This window comes from Pipistrellus kuhlii, unplaced genomic scaffold (genome assembly GCF_014108245.1).
Source record: "Pipistrellus kuhlii isolate mPipKuh1 unplaced genomic scaffold, mPipKuh1.p scaffold_m20_p_23, whole genome shotgun sequence".
NCBI lineage: Eukaryota > Metazoa > Chordata > Mammalia > Chiroptera > Vespertilionidae > Pipistrellus > Pipistrellus kuhlii.
This window is the reverse complement of record NW_023425522.1, coordinates 4,480,277-4,496,276: the sequence shown is the minus strand read 5'-3', so window position 1 is coordinate 4,496,276 and position 16,000 is coordinate 4,480,277. Positions and strand designations below refer to the sequence as shown.

General features: G+C 57.9%; 1 protein-coding gene across 5 annotated transcripts in view; it reads left to right on the top strand.

Annotated features, from left to right (window-relative positions):
• Positions 1-15,748, top strand: part of ARHGAP44 (Rho GTPase activating protein 44) — a 156,906-nt gene extending 141,158 nt beyond the window's left edge. For 3 of the 5 annotated variants that reach the window (XM_036451905.2, XM_036451907.1, XM_036451909.1), the window contains 5 exons: positions 5,723-5,740; positions 6,429-6,653; positions 8,437-8,582; positions 9,146-9,523; positions 14,357-15,748. In XM_036451905.2, the coding sequence (XP_036307798.1) occupies positions 5,723-5,740; positions 6,429-6,653; positions 8,437-8,582; positions 9,146-9,523; positions 14,357-14,496 (907 nt within the window). In that variant the 3' untranslated portion in view covers positions 14,497-15,748. Of the gene's footprint in view, positions 1-5,722; positions 5,741-6,428; positions 6,654-8,436; positions 8,583-9,145; positions 9,524-11,470; positions 11,521-14,356 lie in introns of all 5 variants that reach the window. The other 2 variants (XM_036451908.2, XM_036451906.2) reach the window with 2 other exon arrangements.
• Positions 15,749-16,000: the final 252 nt, after the last annotated feature.

Here is a 16,000-nt window from a genome sequence, read left to right as displayed (position 1 = left end):
TTCTCCACACCTGCCTCTACCTGACACATCTGGCCCATGTTCTCCACACCTGCCTGCCCCCTCACACGCCTGGCCCATGTTCTCCATACCTGCCTGCCAGCTGACACACCTGGCCCATGTTCTCCACACCGGCCTGCCCGCTGATACACCTGGCCCACTGCCTGTGCTTACTTCCAGCCTCTGGTATCCCTAACCCCACCAGTGGCAAGGCTGACAGCATCTGTGAAGCTGCCCGCAGACCCTTGGATCCCAATGGATGGCTGTCTGTTCTCAGAGCCTCCATGACCTGGCCTCCTTATACTCAGAAGACCAGCATGCTCCTCTTCCCAGTCTTGGAACCTGATGGGCCTGTGGCTATCTCGCTTGCTCCACAGTGGACTGTTCCTCAGAGGTCCTTTCCAGAGCCCACCGACAGCAACCCCGAAACCCTAGAGGGCATTGACACCAAAGCTAGCAACCCCCTTTGAGCTGGAGTGTGACTTGGCCTCGACCTGTCTGGAGAGCTGCTCTGTGGTGGGTCTTGTTCCCCCATTAGAACAATGTGTGGATGATCAGCAGTTTGGAACGGGCTTGTTAAATTGAGAAGGTCTGGGAGTAATCAGAATGGTGCTGTATGGGATCCTAATCCTACTGTTGGTTTTATTGGGTTGGCAGGGAAGATGGAAACTGGAGTCTAATGAGTTCCTGCATGGTTCAGCACATTGAAAACATTTTTTGAAATGTGTGACTTCTTAGAAACTTTATCTGTCTCCTCTTTCCTGTAATCAGGTGGGCTAATTTTCAAACAAAAAATATACTAAAGCCAAAACAGACTGGCGAGGTCAGTAGAAGTTTCAGGAAGCTCCCTGGGACATGGAAGACCTTCTGGAGGTGGGCAGGGTGATGGCCATTCTTGGATGAATCTTCTGCACCCTGCCATAGTTTCTTTTTCAAAGATACTGCTTATTCCTTCCTGTTTTTCCAGCCGTGGTGACGAGGTTAGGCAGTAAGATTTAGGGGGTTTGTGAACATTCCCTGTTACATGCCTCAAGTCTTCAAAACAGTCGGAACTGGTAATCTGAGGTACTTACTTTGTAATAGTGTATGTCAAGGTGCTCTGTAGACCCAGCGGTGGGAGGATGGACAACATGCCATGGATGATGGTGTAATCATTTTATTTAGATTTCTAGAGGCTCAGTGCATGAAATTCATGCATGGGTAGGGTCCCTAGGCTTGGCCAGCAATCAGGGCCGATTGGAGCCTTTGGCTGCCAGCTGAGGCCTCCATTCCCTGGCTGCCAGCTGCTGGCCAGGGCCCCCCTTTTCCAGCTGCCAGCCGGGGCCTTCCTTCATTCCATGCCATTTCCCTGGTGGTCAGTGCACGTCATAGTGAGCTATCAGTCTCTGATCGAACTCCCATTGGGACACTTTACATATTAGGCTTTTATATAGAGAGATTATTGATAAGCTTGACTAGAAAGTCATCCCAGATGCCAGTGGGAAATGAGGCACACTGTTTGGGTTTGGGTTGGTCACATAGGCCCTTGAGAGGTATATTCTTGTTCCCGGTCCCACTTCAGCTTCCAATGTCCAGGATTTGTACATTGTGGATGCTGAGACCAGGTCTGGGAAATGTTGTCAGACTAACTCAAACCTTTATCTGTACTAGGAAGGAGATAAAGAAACTTTTTATGATGCACTTAGGAGAGGAATTACCCCAAGAGGAACTAGAAATTACCCAATTCTGGTCTCCCTAGGTGAGTGTATTGTAGAATAAGCCCTCGGATGGTGAGGACCCCTGTCACTCATCTTGGTTACAGGCACCTGTCACTGCTACAGGGCCTCCAAATTCATCTTAAACATTCCCTGAACTTCCAAGCCTTTGGTGGATATCTGGGGAGCTGCCCACATTCACTAGGGTCTGCAGCTGATGGCTAACCCATTTCTTGTCTCCTTTCTCCTGGCTTTCGCCAAATGTAACTGATCTCTAGAACAAAATCAAAATGTTCTATAGACTTGAATACTTCAAAGCCGTATATTGGCTGACACCTCTGGCTGAGAATGTTCCTAGCCAGGATTAAAAAAATTGCACTGCAGGTGTCTGTCCTACACAGGGGGGGAATCAAAAATAACTGCTACCCTTGACAGCTTACTACCTAGAATGATCCAGAGCAAACCTCTGCTCAGTGGTAAACGGACTCTTAGTAGACACCTATTCTTAAAACAGGGTCTTCCAACTTTCAGATTCTGTTTTGTGTTTTGTTTTGTTTTGTTTTGTTTTGCTGGGAAGGCCTTTGTCTCTTTTCATTTGTAAAGTCTGGATCTTATGTTTTTCCCATGTGGCTTGCCGATTACAGACTGTAAAACAAGAAGGCCACTGTTTCCTTCAGCAGGGACATTGCTAGGTCTAACCTTCACTTGGTTTCCACACCGTCCTTGTGTCAGAAGAGTAGCCCCCAGGGAAACAGCCCTTTGCAGATGTAGAGTGTGAGCTGTGGGGTCAGGCCCTTGGGGTTCAGATTCTGGCATGTGATCTGGGGAATTTAACCTCTGAATCCTCGGCTTCTTTACATGCGAACTGGGAAATAATAGTAAGCACCAAACCTCAGAACTGAGAGTGAACTAAAATCTTACTCATGAGTGATTAAACATGCCTGGTATATGTGACTGTTGCTGTTTCTAGCACACATGCTAGATTTTTTTTTATTACATCCCATTTTTAAGATAGTAGCCAGCCCTGCACCTGGACATCTCACTAAAAACACCGGGAATGTTTTTTATCTGTCTCCACCTTCCCATGAGCACTGGGCTAATTTTCAGGCACAAAGTGTACTAAAGCCACATTGGCCTGGCCGAGGACAGGGGAAGGCTACGGGAGGCTCTGGGACTCAGAAGGCCCGTAGGTGAGAGGGTGGGGCCATTCGGCTGAGTCTCAGCACCCGTTTGTTTCCCAAAGAAGCTTTCAGCCACGGTGACCCCTTGTGCTCTCCTTTCCTGCCTGGTTCCTGGCTGAGCAGTGATGCTTGGAAGGTTGTGAGGATCCCCCCAACTTCTCTTCTCCTTAAGCCAAGCATCCTCCAAGGAGGCTCCCAACAGCCCCTCTGAGGCCCACAGTGGCCCCCCTAATGCGTAGATTCCATGACACTAAGGAGCGTAGGGAAAAAGGATTGTACCTCTGCCATGTTTTTTGTCTCCTTTATTTCTACCAGAGAAGAAGCCACACCAAATCTGTTCATGCTCAGGGCCAGTGTTAGGAAGGGAAGAAGTCTGATGGCAGACCCTGTAAACCCTAGTAACAGGACCCAGGGGGGGTCTTCCCAAAATATCCATCTCACACTGAGCCTGATTCGCTGACACAGTAGCTTTATTTCCCCCTTTGTCTTTCATGTTTTAGACTTGGGTTCCCTCTATTTATTTATCAGGGTGGGGAGAGTTACAAATCATTTGTGTTTGGCATCTACAAGAACAGAGCACCATCATAGTCAAAGCCACCATGTACTGGTTTCTTTCTCGTTGCTCAGTAACTTGTGGACACCGCTCTTTACAACAACCCGGAGAGAAAGGGGGGTGGTATTACTCCGTCCGACAGAGGGCACTCAGAGGACACCAGAGCGAGGAGCGCGTCCATACCGCACAGTTAGTAATGAGGAAATGCAGGATTCACACACCAAATCCCTCCCTTCAAAGGTGCGCTCTTGCCCACAGGACCGCTGCTCCCTAGAAGAATCGGAGTGAGCAGGACAGGGAGTGGGGTCACCTCATTTTGGAGATGCCATCCCAGCTCCACACTCTCTGGCTCCCAGGCCTTTATCTCTCCTCCTTCAAGATGCCAGATTGCTCTCTGCATCTCCAATCATAAGCCCCCTGAAATTCCTTCTGTGCAGCTGGACAGACAGCCTGTTGCCCATCTCACGCCACCAACCACTGCAGGACCCCTCGGCGGCTTCCCCCGAGTGATGGCCAAGGCCATGCTAAGTGTATCCTCGCACTCACCGGGGTAAAATGCCTTCGGGACAGCTGGAGGTGGGATGGGAGGTACTGGCCTTGTGTAGATGAGGAGAGGGCCTTACTGAGGTAGTGAATGGCATAACTGCGTCCTGAGGCTGGGGCCTTTCAGAACCTATTCCAGGGTACGGTCTCATGAAACATACAAAGCATGTCTTATGATAAGTTCCGTACGAATATAAGGTCCTGGTAGCCTGTGAGGAGTTGCCTGGGACTGCCATGCCTGCTTATGCCTGCCTCCCTCGTGGCCCTGTGACCCCATGGCCCTGTGACCCCATGGCCCTGTGACGCAGCCAAGTGCTCTGTGTCCCTGCTCCTCGGCCCCTTGCCCAGCTACTTGTCCTTCTCTGTGAAAGTGTCAGTGGCATCTGACGCATGCTCCCTGGAGCAGGGGGTGCCCTCCCGTCCCCGCTTCCCCTCATGAGAGAGCAGCTACAGGTGGAGGGGGTGCCTGCAGCAGGGCAGGTGGCCCCCGTGTAGAAGCAGAAGTGCACGTTCAGGCGCTATTTCTTGGTGGCTGGCATTTTGCCACTGACACCTGGCAGGTCTCCCCTGTGCCCTAGCTGGCTCCTCCCTGTAAACAGGAGATCACCTGGCAGCCTGGCATCCGAGGCTGCTGAGGTTGGAAGGTGCCATTGGGAGTAGAAGGCGTGCCCACCAGCCCCCTTCAGCCTCCCCTTCCCTCCCTCATCCCCTCTCCTCACACCCCCCCCCCCCCCATGGAAAAGGTCTTTCCAAGGGAAAGAGAATCCTAAGGAAGAGAAGGAGGGTGAGATCTAACATCCTTTACGCGGGAGACAGCTTGCATGCCTGCCATCTCCGCCCATGCAGCTGAGGGGTGTCAGTTCCCTCCCCCAAGCGAGAGTTAAGCTTCTCGATCTGCATCCTGGGAAATTCTGAAGCCACAGAGCATAATCTGATGCTCCCTTGCACTCACTCTAAATATCAGGGAGGCACCTAGGCCCTGACCCGGGCTTTTGGGAGAGCCTCCAGGAGTGATTCAGGATCCCCTGTGGAAGGTGCTTATGTATTGGTGGCAGGTTCGTTGACCAAGATTGCTTGAAAGCTAGTGAGTCCTGGAAAGAGACTAACTCCCCCTCTCCCCAACACATAACCCCAAGGTGCCTCATCAAAGGTTGATGAAATTTATTAACATGGAGGAGTGCCTGGAGAAGGGGTGTCAGGCAGCTCTCCCATCCCAGTGGGAGGAGAGGTGAGAGGAAGCACGCACAGCCCTCACGCCCACTGCCCCGGCTCCTGCAGAGACACGGGGCTGGGAGCACATCCTTCCTCCCCGAGGGAGAGCCTGTCTGCCCTTAATGCTGGAAACTTCAGCCCAGCCTTGGTCCTGCAGGCCTCGACCATGCCCTGTAGTTCCAGCTGCTCCTAGACCAGAGGGAAGGGCGTGAACCGCCTTCTGATCGTGAACTTGGACACAGTAGAGGTGCCTACCCTTCCAGCTACTCCCTCTCCCCCTGGGAGCCGTTTCCTGCCCTCCTGCCCTGCGTGCCAGCGTCACTCCCTCCTCTCTCTGCTCACCTGTGAGCCGGGCAGCACCGAGCTTGTCACCCATCTGGTAGAAGAGTCACTCTAGCTAGGAGACCAAGGAAGCAGAAACAGGTTCCTGACACGGTGAAGGCTGAGGCCCTGACCCTGACCCTGACCCTGACGAGACGCCCCGCGTGTCCCAAGGAAGGACAGACTTTGACACTAATATCTGTGTGTTTCTGTCCCTGCAGCCTTAGGAAAATCCAAAGGTACAGTATCCCGGGGCAGCTGCAGGCCACGTTCAGTCCGAACGCCGAGCGCTGCCTCAGCGAGCTCTGCGAGGGGGTGTGTGTGTGGTTGCTTGGCCGACTGACTTGAGGCGACTGTTCCCATCATTGAAGTGGAACCGGAGCCCAGGGCGGCCCCGGGCACCGTCAGCCCGCCCGTCCTGCAGGGTAGGCAGGCTGGCGTGGCCTGCAGACGTACAGCTTGGCCGGGGCCAGGCCAGCCCCAGGTCCCGCTGACTCTGCTCTGTGCTCTAGACGGCAAGCGACAGAAAGGATGGCTGTGTAGATGTCTCCCGAGGCCGGTGCCTTGTTCTGGTCTCACGCTGCCCCTGTCCCTGCCCTGCTCACCTGCGTCTCCCACCCGGGAGGAGCGAATGCCCCCAGCGAGGCCGCATTCGCACTGACTAGCAGCTGCTTTGGCAGAGGGTGAAGCGCAGCTGCCAGCTGGGGCGAGGCTGGCCAGCCTTCCGGGCGGGGGGCTCCAGGTGTGGCCTGGCTGTCCCATCAGGGGAGCCCTGTCCGTCCTCCTCCTCCTCGCTCCCCCGGGCCCAGGAGGTGCTAAGGCTGCGCTGCTGTTCTAACACCCACCTGCTTGAATGTGTCCGCTTCGTGGGGGCGGGGCTCGGCCTGCAGTGCATGGATAAGCACGTGTGTTTGTGTCCCTCCCCAGCATGGGCGTGAGGGTGATGGACACGTCCTGGGTGGCGCGAAGAGGCTCGTCGTCGGCAGGCCGGAAAGGGTCGTGCGCCCCACCCTCCACGCAGCCCCCCGCCCCGCCCGAGGAGCTGGCAGCGCCTCTGCCCTCGCCCCTTCTGGAGCAGCCCCCAGAGGACCCCGCGGTGCCCTCGCTTTCTCCATCTGGCCTGGGCCTCCAGCCTGGGGCCGAGCGGACCAGGTAAGCACGGGCAGGTTCACTGCACCCACCTCTGGCCTCATGGATGTCCTCACTCTCCCCTTCCCCCCTCCCCTCCCTGTTTCTGAGCATTCCTGCTGGCATCTGGAGCACCACTTCTGGCTCCCTGGGTTATCAGATGAAGGCCAGGCTCCCAAGCCAGCAGCGAACGTGTCGGGTGGCAGCTTGCGAAGGGGTGAGAGGAAGCTCAGTGTCCAACCCTCCATTTCCCCTTTCCTCTCCTCCACCTGGACATTTGCAGGGGCCATTCTTACTGCTAACGTGGGTGCCAGTCAGAGAAGAATGGAGGTCATGGGGTCACACTGGCCCGGGGACCTCTGCAGGAGGTCATGGGGTCACACTGGCCCGGGGACCTCTGCAGGAGGTCATGGGGTCACACTGGCCCGGGGACCTCTGCAGGAGGTCATGGGGTCACACTGGCCCGGGGACCTCTGCAGGAGGTCATGGGGTCACACTGGCCCGGGGACCTCTGCAGGAGGTCATGGGGTCACACTGGCCCCGGGGACCTCTGCAGGAGATCATGGGGTCACACTGGCCCGGGGACCTCTGCAGGAGGTCATGGGGTCACACTGGCCCGGGGACCTCTGCAGGAGGCTGCATGGCTGTTTACCCTTCTCTTGTCCATCTAGAAAGAAAAGAAGAGTCTGTTGCCCAACAAGAAGCAATTACTATGTTTGCTTGTTGTGTGTGTTCTTTTGTTGTTTATTGTTTCACTTTACCTTCCTCTTGATGGAGGCAGAGATGGACGGAGGGGCGGAGAGATCATTGGCATGAAGGTGATCTTTGCCTGGTCACCTCAGGCCTGAAGAATAAAGAAAGAGGCGAGCCTGGCCGGCATGGCTCAGTGGCTGAGCGTCAACCTAGGCACCAGGAGGTCACGGTTCTATTCCCGGTCAGGGCACGTGCCCGGGTTTGGGGCTCAATCCCCAGTGTGGGGTGTGCAGGAGGCAGCTGATCAGTGACTCTCTCTCATCCCTGATGTTCTGTCTCTCTCTCCATCACCCTTTCAAAATCAAAATACATTAAATTTTATTTTTTAAAGAGTGAGGTGAGGGTTTCAGGTTGTGGCTGCTGTAGCCTGAGAAAAAGCCAGCCGTGAAGGGTGGGTCCTCCTGGGGGCCTGGTGGCTCAGGGTGCCCCGTTATCAATTGAAGGGGCTCCAGAGGTCCTCGGTGCCATGTGTCCTGGTCTCCTCCACACCTGGGGGACTGGACTAAGCTGCCCACATTCGGAAGCACAGCCAGGGTCTGTTCCAGCCCTACCATTGCTGGGACCTCCTGAGTTTGAGGATGGATCCCCGAAGTCCTTCCCTGCTTGGGGGTGTTACGGGGGATCAGGGGAAGCAGCTGGAGAGTGGGGGGCCATGGCCATGTGGCCATCAGCCCTCACTGGGCACACAGGCTCTGCTGTGCTGTGGATTCAGGGGACAAGGACACTTTGGTGTCCCCGTTCCCAAATGTCCAGTCCCAGTGTGGCTCACAGGACAGAGAGAGGGTGCTTGGGGCCTGCTGCCCGTCGCTCCTGGTCTCTGGTGGCGAGGGAGCTGGCATTAGGGCCATGCAGAGGAGAAAGTAGGCCCGGCCGTCAGAAGTTCCCCCCAACCCCCACCAAGGACCAGGCACCAGGGGTCGTCTGGGAGGCTGAGGAAGGGCCTGGGACGCCCGGAGCTGGGCAGGCCGCAGTGGCGAGAGAGGCATGCTCTGCACCCACGGTGAGGTGCTGAGGCGCCCGCTCAGGAGTCTTGTCCTGTGTGCCTGTGTTTCAGCGCTTCCAGAGGCAAGGAGCTTTCTCCGGGGTCTGGGCAGAAGGCAAGTCCGGGTTCCAGCCAGGGGCCACCGGGTGCCGGGACGCCAGCAGGCACCAGCCCCGGCCAGCTGCCCGCCGACCAGAGCCCCCACACCCTCCGGAAAGGTACGTCCCGCAGAGCACTGGGCCCCGGTGGCCCACCTTCAGGCTCTCGGACACTAAGGCCAAAAGTCCGCTTCCGATGCTGACAGTTGCCCGTCCTGGGCCCACGGCCACAAGCTGAACTGATTGTCGTCTGTGGCTGTGTCACTGGCTCCCTCTTCCTCAGGCCACTGCCCCCCTTTGCCACCCCTAGTGGTGACTGAATCAGGGAAGCCAGCCACGGCCTGTGGAGGAGAAATATATCTGCAGCCTGTGTGTGTGTGTGTGTGTGTGTGTGTGTGTGTGTGTGTGTGTGAGAGAGAGAGAGAGAGAGAGAGAGAGAGAGAGAGAGAGAGAGAGATGGATGGTAGGAATCCAGAGAAGAGGAGAAATCAGTGAACAGAAATTAGGGAGGACATGAAAACTTGCAAGTCTAGGTAAATTTTTTAAAATTGTTGCCTGCTCTCAGGATGCCAAGGTCTGGGGTGGCGAGGGGGTCGCAGGGGGTGAGGGGTGCGCCAACGGCCGCATGGACCCCGGGCATCATGGAACAACCTTGTGTGTTGCTGTTGTGTTTTCTCTCCCAGTGTCCAAGAAGCTGGCACCGATTCCGCCCAAGGTCCCCTTTGGCCAGCCAGGCGCCATGTCGGAGCTGCCCGCCGGCCAGCCGTCCCCGCTTAGCCTGTCGCCTACGCCACCGAGCACCCCGTCACCCTACGGACTCAGTTACTCGCAAGGGTACCCCCTGGCCTCGGGCCCGCTCTCCCCGGCGGCGGTGCCGCCCCTGGCCTCTCCCTCCAGCTTCGCCAGCACTTTAACCAAATCGCGGCCCACCCCGAAGCCTCGGCAGAGACCCACGTTGCCGCCCCCGCAGCCGCCCACCGCCAGCCTCTCTGCCTCCAGCCCGCAGTCCACGGAGCACCCCGTGCTCGACGGCATGGCCCCCGGGGAGAGCATGTCCACAGGTAACCGCGCCCAGCTTCCTCGGTTTCCCATGAACTTGAGCACAGCAGGCCGAGGGAGGGTGCTGGTGCCACTGCCCGTTAACAACCCGTCTGCCAGGGGCCGGCTGTGCTGGTGCCAACGTCGCTCACCAGGGGATCCCCTGAGATGCCCCCACAGCCGGTGAGAGCAGCTCGGGAGGGACCCCGCCATCCTGCAGAGGGCGTCTAAGGGGTCTCCCAGCCCAGGGTCTGCCCTAATTGGGGGACTGAGCACCCCAGCTCTTGGGAGAGCTGGAGTGGGGGGGGAAGGCAAACCCGCTGGCAGCTGAGCGCAGTGGTGCGGGAGGCGCTCCCCGAGCCTTCAGAAACACTACGAACCAAAGACATTTCCTTTTTATTAATTAAACAAGCCTAATGAGAAGCATGTCTTTCTAGCACCACGCATTCATACAGGGGCCGGGTTCACGACAGGCCGGACCCTGGTCCTCAAAGGAGCTAATTGGACAAGCCCACAATGGCTAAATGTAGTTTTGCTTTATATATGTACGTATATATATATTTTTTTAATTGATTTTTTTTTTTTACAGAGGAAGAGAGAAGGATAGAGAGTTAGAAACATCGATGAGAGAGAATCATCGATCAGCTGCCTCTTGCACACCCCTACTGGGGATGTGTCCGCAACCAGGGTACATGCCTTGACTGGAATCGAGCCCGGGACCTTTCCGTCTGCAGGCTGATGATACTCTATCCCTGAGCCAAACCAGTTTCGGCTAGTTTTGCTTTGAATTTAAAATCAGAGATGGAACTATTTCCTCCCCCAGAAAAACGTGTGGCATGAAGTCATAAGCACACACGTTCAGCACACGCCACTTGTTGTCTGGAAGAAGAAGACATGTTGAAACATCTCTCAGGATCGAGCACACGAGGTCAGAACTCGGCATGCTTGTGTGGCTGGCTGAGTAGAGCCAGCCACCCACATCACCAGGCCCAGAGCCCGGGTTCACCTGCCTGTGTGGTCCCGGTACACCCACCCCATACACTCACAGCACACACAGAGCTCAACACCCTACACACGTGCACATCATGACCCCACAGCACACACAGAGGCACACACTACATGCACGCACACACCACGCACGCTCAGCAGCGCGGCGCTGGGCCTGGCTTCCTGCAGAGACAGGCCTTCCCTTGGCCAGGTGGCGGGTGGGCCTCGGCCTCCGCTTGTGCTGCCCGTGGAAGTCTAGTCCAGGGTGGGTATTTGTGAGGGGTTTGGAGATGCAGATGTTGTGCGAGTAGCCGTCTGGCGATCTGGCTCCGTTTGGGCAAGGAACGATGTTGACGGGACAGCTGCTGTCCTCTACCCGGAGGCTTGTAAAAAAATGGAAGAAATTCTTCCTGGAAAGATGAGTGAGCACAGCTCTCCACCTGTGGTTCCTGGTGCGAGATGTGTCCTCAGTGAGCCCCGATGGGAGGGAGCACAGGCTCACTGCCCTGGGGGCTCAGGGACACGCCCCTGAAGCTCCCGGTCACCCCGAGTTGTCCATGGGGGCTCCTGCTCCCAACACATCAGCCTGCTAACTTCCGAGGCCGCCCCAGGAAGGGCCCGGGGAGTGGTGATGCTGGAAGCTCGTCTGCTCACCTCCTGAGAGACAGAATGAGAGATCTGGGGGAAAGTGGGCCGCAGGAGGCCCTGAGGGACAGGACAGGCAGTCCCCACGTGGGACGTGTGAGGATCCCTCCCACAGCACCAGCTTCAGGGCTGCTGCCTCTAGACGGAGCGACGCCCCACCGTGCCTGTCCGTTCCGTGTTCTCCGGCTGCGTTGTGCTGTCCGCCCGTACGGGCCGGGGCCGAGGGAAGAGCTGGACCACGGGGTGCAGCCACCTGGCCGACACGGGGCGCAGTGTTGTGTTGCGTTCTTGTTCCGTCCTGTTCACTCCTCTCTCCGATCCTGTCGTTGTCCTTGCAGCTGTGTGACATGAGTGCCGCAGTGTTGGATACGTGTGAGGGGAGCTCAGGGTAAGCGGCCCCAGCCTCGCGCCCCCTGCCCGAGCCGGCGGCCACAGCCCTACGCACCGCACTGCATGTGGCTGGGCGCCTGCATGGCCGATCCTTCGGTGCCTCCCCCAGCGCAGCAGGAGCTTTCCGGGGTCCCTGGCCGTGTCGGGGTCTCTTTCCTGTCCTCAGGGGCTGGGGACAAAGCCAGGCAGAGGCCGAGCTCATCTGCTCACCTTCTGTCACTAGCACCCCTCCCCTCTCTGAGGCTGAGCTGACAGGGATCAGGCCACCCTTCCCAGGACGGACCTGCTGACTTCTCTGCCCAGCGTCCCAGGCAGTTCCTCACCACACCTTGGTTCAGGGACCTGTCCACGAAGGGCCACCCAGGCCACGGGCAATGCCCCCGCAGCCTGGGCCTGTCTCGGGGGAGGGTGCCCTGAAGTCCACGCGCCTCCTCCAGGCCCAGGCTGGGGCTGGCGGATCCTGGAGAAGCCATAGTATTAGAGTGTGTCCTGAGCCCATCCCCCCAGCTCGGTAAAACACTGGGAAACATTCACCCAGCTTCTGCCTGGTCTCCTCCTCTAAAGAGCAGGCGCTCTACAGTGAAACCAAGGCAAGGACATGAACGAAGCCAGAAGGAATGAGGTGCTTCTGCCTCAGTCAGAGTGATGGCCAGAGCTAGTCTGAGGGCCCTCCAGGGGTGCCCCACGAGAGCTGCTAAGAGCAGGGCCAGCAGGGCCCACAGGCCTCCTAACAGGAAACAGCTCCCCCAATCCCCAGCACCATCAGTGACCCCCCTCAGGGTCTCCAGGGAACAGCCGGGTCTCCTAGCCTGGTGCTCTTTGCCTACTGTCCGGACTGTCACATGACCCCCACCACCCTGGGCTGTTCCCATTTGACTGCCTGGCACAGGGGAGAGCAGAAACCTGTGCAGGGTCACGTGCTGCCTGGTGGTATGGATGGGTGGGCCCCAGGCCAGCAGCAGCCTTCCACGAAGCACCCAGGGGTAGCCCAGAGGGAAGGCAGGCAGGGCTGAGCTCAGCAAGCACAGGCTGCAGTGGCTCCCTGACAGGAGTTTGGGAGGCGGGAGATGACCTGGGTTCCAGAGCTTCCATGTTTGTACAGTGTCTCTTAGGACCGTGTTCAGATGTCTGTCTGTCTACATTCTTGAGGCTGAATATTTGTTTTACCAAAAAAAGCAAAGTAAGAAACCAACAAAACCCCACCCCCCAGGCCTGGCCAAAAGCTGCTCCTTCCCAGGTTGTTTCCCGCAGTCCAGGCCTGGGCAGAAGGCGAGGTGAGATTGCTGTGCAGGTGGGCGGGTGGCATGGCTGAGGGTGAGGGTGAGCAGGCCTGGTCCGCAGTGAGCCCTGCAGGCCGGGTGAGCATATGGGGTTCCCGGAGAGCCCTGCAGGCCGGGTGGGCAGGCCGGGCTCCCGGTGAGCCCTGCAGGCCGGGTGGGCAGGCCGGGCTCCCGGTGAGCCCTGCAGGCCGGGTGGGCAGATGGGATCCCCGGTGAGCCCTGCAGGCCGGGTGGGCAGGCCAGGGCTCCCAGTGAGCCCTGCAGGCTGGGTGAGCATATGGGGTTCCCGGAGAGCCCTGCAGGCCGGGTGGGCAGGCCGGGCTCCCGGTGAGCCCTGCAGGCCGGGTGGGCAGATGGGGTCCCCGGTGAGCCCTGCAGGCCGGGTGGGCAGATGGGGTTCCCGGAGAGCCCTGCAGGCCGGGTGGGCAGGCAGGGCTCCCGGTGAGCCCTGCAGGCCGGGTGGGCAGATGGGGTCCCCGGTGAGCCCTGCAGGCCTGGTGGGCAGGCCAGGGCTCCCAGTGAGCCCTGCAGGCTGGGTGGGCAGATGGGGTTCCCAGTGAGCCCTGCAGGCCGTGTGGGGCAGATGGGGTTCCCAGTGAGCCCTGCAGGCCGGGTGGGCAGGAGGGGTTCCCGGTGAGCCCTGCAGGCCGGGTAGGCAGATGGGGTCCCCGGTGAGCCCTGCAGGCCAGGTGGGCAGGAGGGGTCCCCGGTGAGCCCTGCAGGCCGGGTGGGCAGGCCAGGCTCCCGGTGAGCCCTGCAGGCCGGGTTGGCAGATGGGGTTCCCGGTGAGCCCTGCAGGCTGGGTGGGCAGATGGGGTTCCCGGGGAGCCCTGCAGGCCTGGTGGACCCCCGGTGAGCCCTGCAGGCCGGGTGGGCAGGTGGGGTCTCCAGGGCAGCACAGCCCAGACCCACCTGGGGCCTCGCCTGTGCAGAGCTGCTGGACCTTCTCAACTCTGCAGCTCGCAGGGACCCAGACCCACAGGCGCTGAGCCTTCACCTCAGGACCCTCTTTCTGATCCTCTCCTGGGGACAGAGCCAAGAGGTGAGCTGCTCCAAGGGCTGAGAGATGGGGAGCAGACAGTTTGCTGTAACTTGCACCCAGCTCCTGGGGTTCTTCTGCCAGGTCCTTCAGACATCGAGGTATACTTACTGTTCACAGCCTTAGGATTACACTGTCTGAGGATGACCCCTTGCTGGGAAAATGGTGTTTCCTCTGCCTCACACCCTGTCCCTAGAGGCTTTAGGGAACTCAATGCAATCCCAAATTCCAAGAGCTGCCAGGGGGACCCGCAGCCCAGAGGCAGTGAGTGTGCGGGAGTGTGCTAGCAGTGCTGAGGGCCCTCCTCCCCCACCCCGCTCCCTGGCAGGTCTGCGCTGGCCCACAGGCTTGCTTGGTAGAAGGGAAGCTGCCCAACCCTAATGCGATGCTGCAAGGACGCTGGCCCCTCAGGGGCCCACGCTCGCTTCCTAACGCTGACTAGCTGCCTGCTCTTGGTGCCGGGTCTCCTTAGCCGCAGCCCCTCCCCCCTCACCTCTCTCTCTGCCCACTTCCAGATCTCGCTCACTTCGAAGTCCCCTCCATCCACGTGGAGCTCGGGCCGGCGCTCCGCCTGAGCCCCCTGGAGCACAAGCTGCGGCCCCCGGTGGCTGAGAAGAGGGACTCGGAGGAGGACTCAGAGAGCACCGCCCTTTGACACGCGTGTACATACGTGGGCCCAGACCAGCACATGGCCAGGCGCCCTGGGCCCAAGTTCTCCGTGGCTCTGGCTGTCACTGCCACGCACGGCCGGAGTCCTGCAGAGCGGTCACCCCCCGGCCTGAGTGGCAAACATCGGTGGTGCAGGTTTTGTTCGTTCCCCTCGGGTGGTGACGTGGGCCTTTTGTTTGACCTTTGCCTTTGACTTTGTGCCTATTTGACCTACTTTCAGCCTCCATGCCAAGCAGCAGCCCTCTCCACTAAGGGCTCCTGTAGGTCCTCTGCAGGGGGGTGTGGAGGGCCAGGTGCTGGGTGAGACCTGGGCTGCCCTGTACTGACAGCGACATCGAGGCCTCCAGTGTCAGCTGGACGGCCACAGAAAGGGACAGAGAGCAAGTCCTTTACGTACAGGGACGAGTCCTGGGCGCTGACTTGCGCTGCACAGGGAGGCTGCCCTACTCTGTGGGTTGGTTCTAAGTAAACGCTGAACACATTTGTTTTACTTCCCAAGTTTTATTTTCCACACCGTGTTACCGGAAGCTCCTGTTTCCACCTTACCACTTAATACTTCCAAATTTTAAAAATGACCTTGAGGATGTCTCAAGGGCCTAGAGACATCTCCCCACGTCCCCCCCAAACATCAAGTGGTCTGACAGTAATTCTACACCTCCGGCTCTCAGGGGCACCGGCTCACAGGTACTGGGCGGAACCAGGAGCCTCTCCGGGAGGGCACTTGTGAATAGCAATAACTGTTACCCAGAGCACGGAGCAGAGAGTGAGACCGGCCCCAGCCTCAGGCTCTCTCCCCTTCTCATAAGACCCCACTCCCTCTCGGGGACACGCGAGAGCACTGGGAGCCCACACTCTGGGACTGAGACATCTGGGTCCTGCATGCACAGCCACACTTTACAATTTTACCCTTTTAAGGCAGATATGACATACCTATACATGATATATTTGTATATATGAAAGTTCTCTATATTTGTTTAATTTGAGCCATTCAATCTAAGCCAGTGTACAGGTGTACAATGCGGAGTTTAAGTGCGTCTAGTTTTCCCAGCACAGTGTAAAATAGCCCTCCTCTGGCCATGGGGTTGGCAGACTTGGGATGCTACCAGCTTTGCTCACTTCCTGGCGAGGGCGGTTCGGTACCCAATTTGCAATGGAGCCCGGGGGCTGAAAGCACCTTTAAATACATGTACAAATAGTTGTCAAAAGTAAACTTATTAAAATAGATTTATTATCCCTGAGCACGGCCTTTCGTTGTTTAAGTTGTGAAGTGTGTGGGGACACGGGACTTAGTGACAGGTGCTGCTGGGGGAGGTCATGGTTAGACCAGGCCAAGGCCTCCGTCTGCCTCCCTCTCAACACAGGAATTTTCTGTATCTCCTCGGTAGGGGAATATAAAATACTAGACATGGCTTTAAGTCTCTCAGCCTTTAAGCACTAACCTGTGTTGTTCAACCTCGCAAGGGGGCAGGGGAACCAGCCCGACGTGCTGC